Genomic DNA, 11189 nt, shown 5'->3' on the forward strand with positions numbered 1-11189 from the left:
CCCCAATAGAAGCACAAGCCTGGCAGCCATGACAACACAAACAATGCTGAAGCCCCGCCCAATCAGGTTCCCTCATCTTTATCCGCTTACAGGAAGTAATAGTTCACTAACGCCTCCCGGAACTGCATAGCGATAAGCCAATCAGCGTTCGGCCCGTGTAAGCCAATGGCGTGCGGTTCTGTCCTTCGCGGGAAGTAAATGCTGTCGCACCTGGCTGTGTCTGTCACTGAGACGCGTTTCTGTCGTGCGGAAGGTGCGTATTTGGAGGGAAGGAGGGGACTCGTGTGTGTGCGCGGGGTATTGACATTAACGCACCAGTGACCGCGTTTCCCCCATTAGCCTGAGCGCGGCATTTTGTTTACTGTAGTTCTGTTGTATTTCTATCAGTAGCCGCTAGGGGTCAGTGTTTGTGGCGCCTTTATATCCAGTCACCGAGCGAACTCTTCTGAGGGGGAATTTAGTTCTTTTAATTGGAGATGTTGAGGAGCTTGTGTTTCTATTGGCTGAACAGAAATTCGAGATCCTTCTCCAAAACTGCTCGTCACATTCCCTCACAGGAGCCTGAGCTGTTCCCTTGTGTGACTGACTGGCCCTCAGCTCTCTCCTCTGTATCTCTTCTGTTTTGTGCCTCACCGACATTTACCAGCATTTTACTCACCAACTGCCCTCCATTCCTTCAACTGGCCTCCATTCCCCACCTACTGGCCTCCATTCCTCCCCCTCCAACTGGCCTCCATTCCTTCCCCTCCAACTGGCCTCCATTCCTTCCCCTCCAACTGGTCTCCATTCCTTCCCCTCCAACTGGTCTCCATTCCTTCCCCTCCAACTGGTCTCCATTCCTTCCCCTCCAACTGGTCTCCATTCCTTCCCCTCCAACTGGTCTCCATTCCCCATCAACTGGCCTCCATTCCTTCCCCTCCAACTGGCCTCCATTCCTTCCCCTCCAACTGGCCTCCATTCCTTCCCCTCCAACTGGCCTCCATTCCTTCCCCTCCAACTGGTCTCCATTCCTTCCCCTCCAACTGGCCTCCATTCCTTCCCCTCCAACTGGTCTCCATTCCTTCCCCTCCAACTGGTCTCCATTCCTTCCCCTCCAACTGGTCTCCATTCCTTCCCCTCCAACTGGTCTCCATTCCCCATCAACTGGCCTCCATTCCTTCCCCTCCAACTGGCCTCCATTCCTTCCCCTCCAACTGGCCTCCATTCCTTCCCCTCCAACTGGCCTCCATTCCTTCCCCTCCAACTGGTCTCCATTCCTTCCCCTCCAACTGGCCTCCATTCCTTCCCCTCCAACTGGCCTCCATTCCTTCCCCTCCAACTGGTCTCCATTCCTTCCCCTCCAACTGGTCTCCATTCCTTCCCCTCCAACTGGCCTCCATTCCTTCCCCTCCAACTGGTCTCCATTCCTTCCCCTCCAACTGGTCTCCATTCCTTCCCCTCCAACTGGTCTCCATTCCTTCCCCTCCAACTGGTCTCCATTCCCCATCAACTGGCCTCCATTCCTTCCCCTCCAACTGGCCTCCATTCCTTCCCCTCCAACTGGCCTCCATTCCTTCCCCTCCAACTGGCCTCCATTCCTTCCCCTCCAACTGGCCTCCATTCCTTCCCCTCCAACTGGTCTCCATTCCTTCCCCTCCAACTGGTCTCCATTCCTTCCCCTCCAACTGGTCTCCATTCCTTCCCCTCCAACTGGTCTCCATTCCTTCCCCTCAACTGGTCTCCATTCCCCATCAACTGGCCTCCATTCCTTCCCCTCCAACTGGCCTCCATTCCTTCCCCTCCAACTGGTCTCCATTCCCCATCAACTGGCCTCCATTCCTTCCCCTCCAACTGGCCTCCATTCCTTCCCCTCCAACTGGCCTCCATTCCTTCCCCTCCAACTGGCCTCCATTCCTTCCCCTCCAACTGGTCTCCATTCCTTCCCCTCCAACTGGCCTCCATTCCTTCCCCTCCAACTGGCCTCCATTCCTTCCCCTCCAACTGGTCTCCATTCCTTCCCCTCCAACTGGCCTCCATTCCTTCCCCTCCAACTGGCCTCCATTCCTTCCCCTCCAACTGGCCTCCATTCCTTCCCCTCCAACTGGTCTCCATTCCTTCCCCTCCAACTGGCCTCCATTCCTTCCCCTCCAACTGGTCTCCATTCCTTCCCCTCCAACTGGTCTCCATTCCTTCCCCTCCAACTGGTCTCCATTCCTTCCCCTCCAACTGGCCTCCATTCCCCTCCAACTGGCCTCCATTCCCCATCAACTGGCCTCCATTCCCCTCCAACTGGCCTCCATTCCCCTCCAACTGGCCTCCATTCCCCTCCAACTGGCCTCCATTCCCCTCCAACTGGCCTCCATTCCCCACCAACTGGCCTCCATTCCTTCCTCACCAACTGGCCTCCATTCCTTCCTCACCAACTGGCCTCCATTCCTTCCCCTCCAACTGGCCTCCATTCCTTCCCCTCCAACTGGCCTCCATTCCTTCCCCTCCAACTGGCCTCCATTCCTTCCCCTCCAACTGGTCTCCATTCCTTCCCCTCCAACTGGTCTCCATTCCTTCCCCTCCAACTGGTCTCCATTCCTTCCCCTCCAACTGGTCTCCATTCCTTCCCCTCCAACTGGTCTCCATTCCTTCCCCTCCAACTGGTCTCCATTCCTTCCCCTCCAACTGGTCTCCATTCCTTCCCCTCCAACTGGTCTCCATTCCTTCCCCTCCAACTGGTCTCCATTCCTTCCCCTCCAACTGGTCTCCATTCCTTCCCCTCCAACTGGTCTCCATTCCTTCCCCTCCAACTGGCCTCCATTCCCCTCCAACTGGCCTCCATTCCCCACCAACTGGCCTCCATTCCTTCCTCACCAACTGGCCTCCATTCCCCAGCAGCACTCACATGTCCAACAATAGCAGTACCTACAGTCTGATATTTAAGGGAAAGTCAACCTTGCACAGTGTCCAACCCATTGGCTCATGGAGGGAAATGGTATGAGTAGGGTTGTCACCTTTTATGGAAAAAAATACCGGCCTTCCTATATATTTATCTTTTTTCCCTATTAATAAAATTTTGGGATCAACCAAAATTTTTACCGGCCTTGCTATTAAGGTTGCCACTAGGGTTGCCACCCAGCCGGTATTTAACCGGCCCAGACGGAAAAACGGGTTGCAGTGCCGGTATTTAAGAAATACCGACAAAGGCCGGTAAAATTCTGAGGGGAGAAATGGCCATAGCAGCTTCCCTGTTCCCTCCCCCTCCCTGCTCAAAATCCCCAGCTAAGCTTGCTACGGTGCCTGGGACCTCATGGCGCTTACGTGACGTTGTGATGTCACAATCTCACGTGATGCAATTTGTGGGCGGAGTTACCGGCGTCTTTAAAGGCGCGAGTGCAGGGGGGATCGTACTGACATAAGCAGCAGAGCAGGGGACTGTGCGGACTGCCTCCCTGACAGAACAGCACACAGGCCTCAGCCCACTCTTTTCTTCCCTCTATAGCTAAAAAATACTTACCTATTCCACGCTCCACGACTCCACGCTGCCCCTTGATGTCATGGCCCCGCCCACAGTGACAGCACTATGCCACCCCGTGACATCACAACCCCGCCCATTTTTAGAACGATCCTCCACCTCGTGGAACCGCCCCTTCCCTGACCGGTAAAGATTTTTCAAAAAGGTGGCAACCCTAGTCGCCACCCGGCCGGTAAAACACCTGGCAGGGCCGGTATTACAAATTTACAGGCAATGTAGCTGCCGCTAAATTTGTAATACCCCTAACAAAAGCCCTTGGCCCGGCCCCTTTTACGTCACGGCCTGCCCTTTTGTTCCCACCCCACCACCGGCCGGTGGAAATTTTATTAAAAGGTTGCAACCCTACTTCCTATACATTTGTTTTTTCCCTATTAATAATACTGTGATCAACCATCATCTTTACCGGCCAACTGGCAACCCTAGTTATGAGGTCCCATACACCGAATGGCTGCCTTTCTATTGTTGACTTGTTTTCTCCTCTGTCTCCTTCACAGTGACCTTCCGTTTGAAGCCTTGGACAGAGCATCCGGTAAGGTCCTTAACAAGCAGTGACATTCCCAGGGCCTCATTCCCTATCGGTTCTTCTACGTGCACCTCCAGTTCAGACTACAGACTAGGTATAGTTCACTACGTACTGTAAACTCCATAAACCGCTAGGACTGCGCGGAAGAGTGATCTGCTCACAGCATCCTGAAGCAGATGAGATGGACACCAACAAAACACCACAGCCCGGGATGGAATTTTCATTTTCTGCCACAGTGCTGGACTCCCAGGAGTCTGCAGGACTTGATAAGTGTGGTGAAAATGTATTGTGTCTGTCTGATGCCGATATCACTCAGTCTGATGCCGATGTGTCTCAGTCTGATGCCGACGTCACACATTCTGATGCCGATGTGTCTCAGTCTGATGCCAATATCTCGCATTCTGATGCAGCAGAACTCACTTTACAAGCGGGAACTTCAGAGCCAGATTTGCCTCAAGTCTCTGGGGTAAATGAGGACAATCCTCTAGATCTTCATAACGTTAAAGTTGACTCTGAGCTTTCCGTAAACGCTGGTGCAGTTCCGGGTCCTGTTGATCTGCAGATCAATGCTAATAACTTACAGCAGGAGCCACAAAGTTCACCATCTCCTTCTTCTAATGTGACTGATTCGGGGCCCCTGTCAGAAGAATTACAGGAGGGAGCACAGGGTCCGTCTCATTCCAGGAATAGAAATATTGTGCGATTATGTTGGACAGGGGATGCGGATCATCCTCTAGATAGGGAACGTGTGCGCCGCCTCTTGTTCGACTCGATGGGCTTTCGCTCACAAGACATACTCGTCGTCACTGATGTGTCTGGCTCCAAGTTCGATGTCAGTTTTCAAGTGGCAGAATCTCTACCTAAGTTCTGGTCCTTGTACAAAAAAAAGGGCCCCACTGATATGTGGAAATCTGTGCAAGCCAGACCTGTTTCCAGTTCACAAGTTAAAACGGTGACAATAGCATTTAAAAATGAGATGATACGTCGGAAAGATGTTCTGAGTTGGCTCCAGCAGCACTGCACTGTCCTGAGCCCGGTGAGACGCGTCAGGTGTAGTTACGGCGTTTGGACCGGTGAATGGAGAGCGCAAGTGAAGTTGAATGTGGTGAACAATGTCCTGCAGCACCTGCCCATTACATTCTTTATATGGAATGAGAGGGGAGTCGTTTCTTATTTCGGTCAGCCCCGTATCTGTTATGTATGTGAATCTACAGAGCATTTTGCCAGTGACTGCCCCATAGAGAAACAGCGCAGGGATGCGGATCTAGACCTTTATCGGATGGATAATGACGATGACTATGATTACTATACACCGTATAATGGCTGTGGTGCCGAGACTGCTTCATGCAGACAGTCCGTTGGCATCAGGCTTTAGACCTCTCGTGACTGCTTTCAAAAGTTGACTGTGGGATTACCAAGCTGTAACGGCAAAGACAACGAGCAAAAGACCATTCGTAATCTGAAGGCCAGAGAGTAGAAGTTGTGCCTCGTTGTAATTGCATCTATTTCTTCAGTTTCTTCTCTATAATTTAGCATAAGAGACGCTCTTGTTATGCCAAGGCAGTATCTCATGCTCTTCATCAGCCGACCTCCCTCACCATCAGTCCATGAATCAAGTGGGACATCCTTTTGTTGCAGAAGCTCTGAGATTTGACAGATATTGATACTGACAGAAAATTCTACCTTCCTCTATCCTTCACAGCAGAAAACAAGCTCTGCATGGAGAATGTTTGATTTGTGTTGAGAGTAAAACTTTACTGCCATTTGTTTAGAAATCATCAACTAATCAGCACAGGAATTTGACACATGTCCACATTACCTATAGACTTATTGCAGTAGTTGTACCAACATGGCCCCTTTCAGCTTCTCGGCCGTTACTGAAGGAATAATAACACCAAAAAATGAAAGTACTTTAAAAGAATGACAATATCATGTAATGGTACCCTGTACTGCTAAAGTGGCTGCATTTGCTTCAGGAAAGACTACTATAGTTTGTACAAATAAGCTGCTGTGTAGCCATGGGGGCAGCCATTCAAGCAAAGGATACACAGTAGATAACAGATAAGTACTACTATAGTTTATATAAACAATCTGCTGTGTAGCCATGGGGGCAGCCATTCAAGCACAGGATACACAGTAGATAACAGATAAGTACTACTATAGTTTATAAAAAACAAGCTGCTGCGTAGCCATGGGGGAAGCCATTCAAGCACAGAATACACAATAGATAACGGATAAGTTCTGAAGAATCCCATAGTATACTACAGAGCTTATCTGTCATCTGCTGTGTTTCCTGCGCCTTTTCTCCTTTTTCAGCTTGAATGGCTGCCCCCATGGCTACACAGCAGCTTGTTTATATAAACTATAGTAGTACTTATCTGTTATCTACTGTGTATCCTGTGCTTGAATGGCTACACAGCAGCTTGTTTATATAAACTATAGTAGTACTTATCTGTTATCTACTGTGTATCCTGTGCTTGAATGGCTGCCATCATGGCTACACAGCAGCTTGTTTATATAAACTATAGTAGTACTTATCTGTTATCTACTGTGTATCCTGTGCTTGAATGGCTGCCCCCATGGCTACACAGCAGCTTGTTTATATAAACTATAGTAGTACTTATCTGTTATCTACTGTGTATCCTGTGCTTGAATGGCTGCCCCCATGGCTACACAGCAGCTTGTTTATATAAACTATAGTAGTACTTATCTGTTATCTACTGTGTATCCTGTGCTTGAATGGCTGCCCCCATGGCTACACAGCAGCTTGTTTATATAAACTATAGTAGAGTCCTTGAAGCAAACACACCAGTTGTACCAGTGCAACGTAATCAGTACATTAATTTTTTATTACTTTAACACACTTTCATTTTTTGGTGTTGCTGTTCCTTTAATGGAATGTAGGAAGAGAGTGGAGTGTCGCTGAAAAATATTCAGACTATTGGGGCTTTTGTTAGATTCTAAACCTCACACACATAATTGGAGCAGCCCATATGAGAAGCAGGGATGTCACCTGAGGTAGTAGATGGCAGACACCCTTTGTGTTTAACCTCCAAGGCCACTACCATTAAGTGGAGTCGCAGGGGAGGGTCAAGTTTCATTTATACAGTTCTTTGTAGCAAATCAGAAAGTTCTTTTGGTTATTGCTGCTTTTGCAGAGTTCATTTTTATTACTTATAAGAAAGGCAAACTTTGGCATAAAATGATGTGATGTGATGCTGGATACAACTTTCAACATCCATGAAACAGCCAAAAGGGGGTTATATTCTTATTTTTCTACCCTCCTCTAATTGTGATGCTTTTATTTTGACCTGCTCATTATGAGTCTCTTTCATTCCATGCTTAGACTTGATCCAGCACAAACCTGGCAGTCACAAATACTTTATTAATCATATATATATATATATTAGGCCGGTGATGGGGGTTTGTTGGGGATGTTGATTTTCTGTATATTTTTGAGATTAACAGATTTCCTCTTGTTAGGAAGTGGCAAGTTCCACATGCCAATGGTTTATTATTAAACAGAGTTAACATTCATGTTGGTTGTGTGGGTGTTTTGTAACTGGCACAGGCAAAAAGATGTGCTTCTTACACAGGGCCGCCATCAGGGGGGCACAGGGGGTACAAGTGTACCGGGTCTGTACGCCGAAGCCTTGTCACCTCCTTCCGAAGTCCTGAACAGCCGAAGTCCCGAATCGTTGAAAAGACCTGAAGCCATGAAAATAGCCGAAGTCCCGAAACGGCGAAAACAGCCGAAATTGAAGTCCTGAAGCGGTGAAAAGAGCCGAAGTCACGAAAATAGCCGAAATTGAAGTCCTGAAGCGGCGAAAAGACCCGAAGTCACGAAAGGAGTTGAAGTCCTGAAGCCACGAGTTCAATTCCTCTGAACACCAATATGTGTTTAACTCCAGCAATATTTGGATAAGTCATGGTCAGCAAACAAACAAGAAAGGTTACATTTAAAGGATAAGTAAACCTTTGAAATAAGTGAAAAATTGATGAGGGGGCTATTCTAAGCACTTTTTTAATGTACATTCATTATTTGTTTTGTTTTAATTCCAAGATATTAAGGGATACATGTGCTGTTAATATGAATGAATTTTGTTACAACAGCGCCACCTGCTGGTCAGTTTCCCACCAGTCTGACCAGCAAGTAGTCAAGGAAGTTGTCAGGAGAAAGAAAGAGGCTGATGTTCTTCTGCTTAGGAATAAAATTAGAAACCTTTCTCACATCTTTCCTAAGCAGAAGAACATCAGCCTCTTTCTTTCTCCTGACAACTTCCTTCACTACTTGCTGGTCAGACTGGTGGGAAACTGACCAGCAGGTCACTCATTTATGGTTTGAGAGGGGGAAAGAACTTAATTTATGCAAAAAAAAATTAACAAAGGATCTATATTTTACTACATGTATGGGATCAGTTATCTGGAAACCCATTATACACAAAGTTCTGAATTACGGAAAGACCATCTCCCATATTTTATCCAAATCACATATTTAAAAATAATTTCCTTTTTCTGTGTAATAATAAAACAGAGGCTTGTACTTGATCCCAACTAAGATATAATTAATCCTTATTGGAAGCAAAACCAGCCTATTGGCTTTATTTAATGTTTACATGATATTCTAGTAGACTTAAGGTTTGAAGATCCAAATTACAGAAAGATCTGTTATGCTCAAGCATTCTGGAGAATAGGTCCCCAACAGACAAATACAAGAGTCAACCCATTATCAATATATTTAAGACAGAGACATTTGTGCTACTGAAAAATGCCTTACCCTTTAAACAAAACAGGGATTGTTTGTCCATATATTGCAATATATTAAGCTGGCCAACTACGTCACACTCATCCCATATCTGGCCAGTCCTACACTCAATTTCATCTGATTCATTAAAGGAGAAGGAAAGGCTACAATTAAGTAAGCTTTATCAGAAAGATCTATATAAATACACCAGTAAAACCTCAGTAATGCTGCTCTGAGTCCTCTGTCAAAAGAAACAGCACATTTCTTTCCTTCTATTGTGTACTCATGGGCTTCTGTATCAGACTTCCTGTTTTCAGCTTAAACCTCCAGGGCTAGGGCTTGAGCATGCTCAGTTTGTTCCTCCCTCCTCCCATCCCTGCTGTAATCTGAGCTCAGAGCTGTAAGTGAGCAGGGAGAGACTCAGGCAGGAAGTGATGTCACACCAAGGTTATATGGCAGCTTCTATCCTAAACAAACAGAGACAGTGTCTAGAGCTGTTTACTCAGGTATGGTAAAGCATTCTGCAGAATAAATATAGCATTTTAGCTTGCACTATTGTGGCTAATATGTTGGCAATAAACTGTCTTGGAGCTTTCCTTCTCCTTTAAAAATTCTATTGCTTCATTATACATTTTACAAAGGGACTAGGTTTTACCTGCAACTTACTTGCTGCTTTCAAAGTAAAACTCCCAAACTTGGCTGCCCTTTTATTAGACACCAGTGAGATCACCTGACTATATATATAAATAAATATATATATATATATATACACACACATATATTTGAAAATAAGTGTCTGCACTTTATCACTGGTTTTTGTTCGAGGTGCACGATCAAAAATATATACGGTTTTGCTGGTAGGACCAACACTCTAGATAAGTAAAAAAAGAAAAAACACTTCTTCATATACCATTTGTGTACAACGTTTCGGTCCTCTTTAGGACCTTTATCAGGGATACCAGACAGTGATCAGTGTGTGACTTAAATACGCTATAACAAGGGAACAAAATGGTGCCACATTTGTGTCGGTTGCACACTTATTAATGTCCCAAAAAAGTTCATTCAGATTATGGGCAAACTAGAGTCCTGCAGCGGGTCGGGTATCCGCGAGTTACCCGTAAAAACCTGCGGGTTGTGGGTAGAAGTCACGGGTGCGAGTATAGATGCGGGTCAGGCCACGGGTCTTCTCAATACTGATTTTTACTCCTTTTTTCTGATCACGCCTACTTCCGATGATGTCACTTCCGGGTTACCACAGCACTTCCTGATACTTGATGGTCAGCGGGTCCGGGTTGCGCATAAGGTACTTGCGGGTCGGGTAGCGTGTCCAATCTGTTAAGAATACGGGTCCGGATTGCAGGTTGTGGGTACGGGTTCCAGAAAATGGACACGCGTTATCATTGTGAGGCAACTTCGGAAATCGAAGCACTGCGAGTGCATTGGCGCTGTTGTTTTCTCATTATAGAAGGCGGAAGGCAGTTCGGGGAGATTGTCGTCCCGCAGAAGAGGCGATTAGTCGCCAGGCGAGTAAATTTCCCTGAATCTGCCCGTATGCTAATTCCCTAAGATGTAGGAAGCAAAGTAGAACCAAAGAGGTGCCAGACAATATGGGGCATTTACATTTAGATCCAGGATAGAGGGATAGTTAGGGATGGGAGGTAAAGTATCATACGTTCCATGATTTGCTTTTCCTGGATAATGTCCATGTCAGAACATTCCCATCCCTTTTGGATGTTTTCTAAAAGCTTGTTATTATTGGGGAGGAGGCGCTGAAACTGATATTGAAAATTGCAGTATGGCATCATTTTTTTTTTTGGAATTTCTAGTGATATATGGTAGGTGGTTCTATTGGCAGTAAAAAGGGATAAAGTTTCATTTTCTATACATTATATAAAGGATGATGATTATTTCTGCTTTCCCAGGTATATCCATGTATACAATGTCCTGTATTGCTCCAGTCTACGGATCGTACCAAAACAATTACACATTTATACGTGTAAATCTGTATGTGTCTGTAAATGGAAAATATTGCAGGAATAATGGCACACACACATCAACTTGTACTGAGAAAGGTTATTTTTGGTTCTGTAGAATGAAAAGAAACGGACCCATTGAGATAAGGCAGATAAAGGATTTATTGATACTGAGGGACTCGCCCAAGATGTTCAATAATTTCACATAATTTCACATAATTTCACATAAATCGGCTTTAATCCTCCAGGAAGGGCTTTGAATATGATAACAAAACAGGCAATATAACTGTATCATGATATACTGCAAATCCAAGCCTGTGTACTATATATTGTAATTACACGGTGTTGCATAACCTCACATAGCAAAGACTTCCACTTTATCTTTAAAGCATTGTCTAAAACAAAGTTCTAAATCATTGAATCACACATTTTCCCTACATTCTATCC

At 46.0% G+C, this 11189-nt stretch overlaps 1 protein-coding gene across 2 annotated transcripts; it reads left to right on the forward strand.

The window, feature by feature from the left end:
• Positions 1-63: 63 nt before the first annotated feature.
• On the forward strand, positions 64-6094 carry LOC108710053 (zinc finger CCHC domain-containing protein 3-like). 2 transcript variants are annotated; one of them, XM_041584628.1, is made up of 3 exons: positions 64-253; positions 3997-4353; positions 4396-6094. In XM_041584628.1, the coding sequence occupies exons 2-3, from the start codon at positions 4207-4209 to the stop codon at positions 5398-5400; spliced, it is 1152 nt and encodes a 383-aa protein (XP_041440562.1). In that variant the 5' UTR covers positions 64-253; positions 3997-4206; the 3' UTR covers positions 5401-6094. The 2 variants fall into 2 exon arrangements, with proteins under 2 accessions (XP_041440562.1, XP_018105914.1); XM_018250425.2 differs by having other exon boundaries at positions 69-253; positions 3997-6094.
• The last annotated feature ends 5095 nt before the right edge of the window (positions 6095-11189 follow it).

Source organism: Xenopus laevis, chromosome 2S (genome assembly GCF_017654675.1).
Source record: "Xenopus laevis strain J_2021 chromosome 2S, Xenopus_laevis_v10.1, whole genome shotgun sequence".
NCBI lineage: Eukaryota > Metazoa > Chordata > Amphibia > Anura > Pipidae > Xenopus > Xenopus laevis.

Excerpts from the sequence above, each read along its gene's own strand:
- LOC108710053 (XM_018250425.2), top strand. The coding sequence starts at position 4,207 with ATGGACACCAACAAAACACCACAGCCCGGGATGGAATTTTCATTTTCT.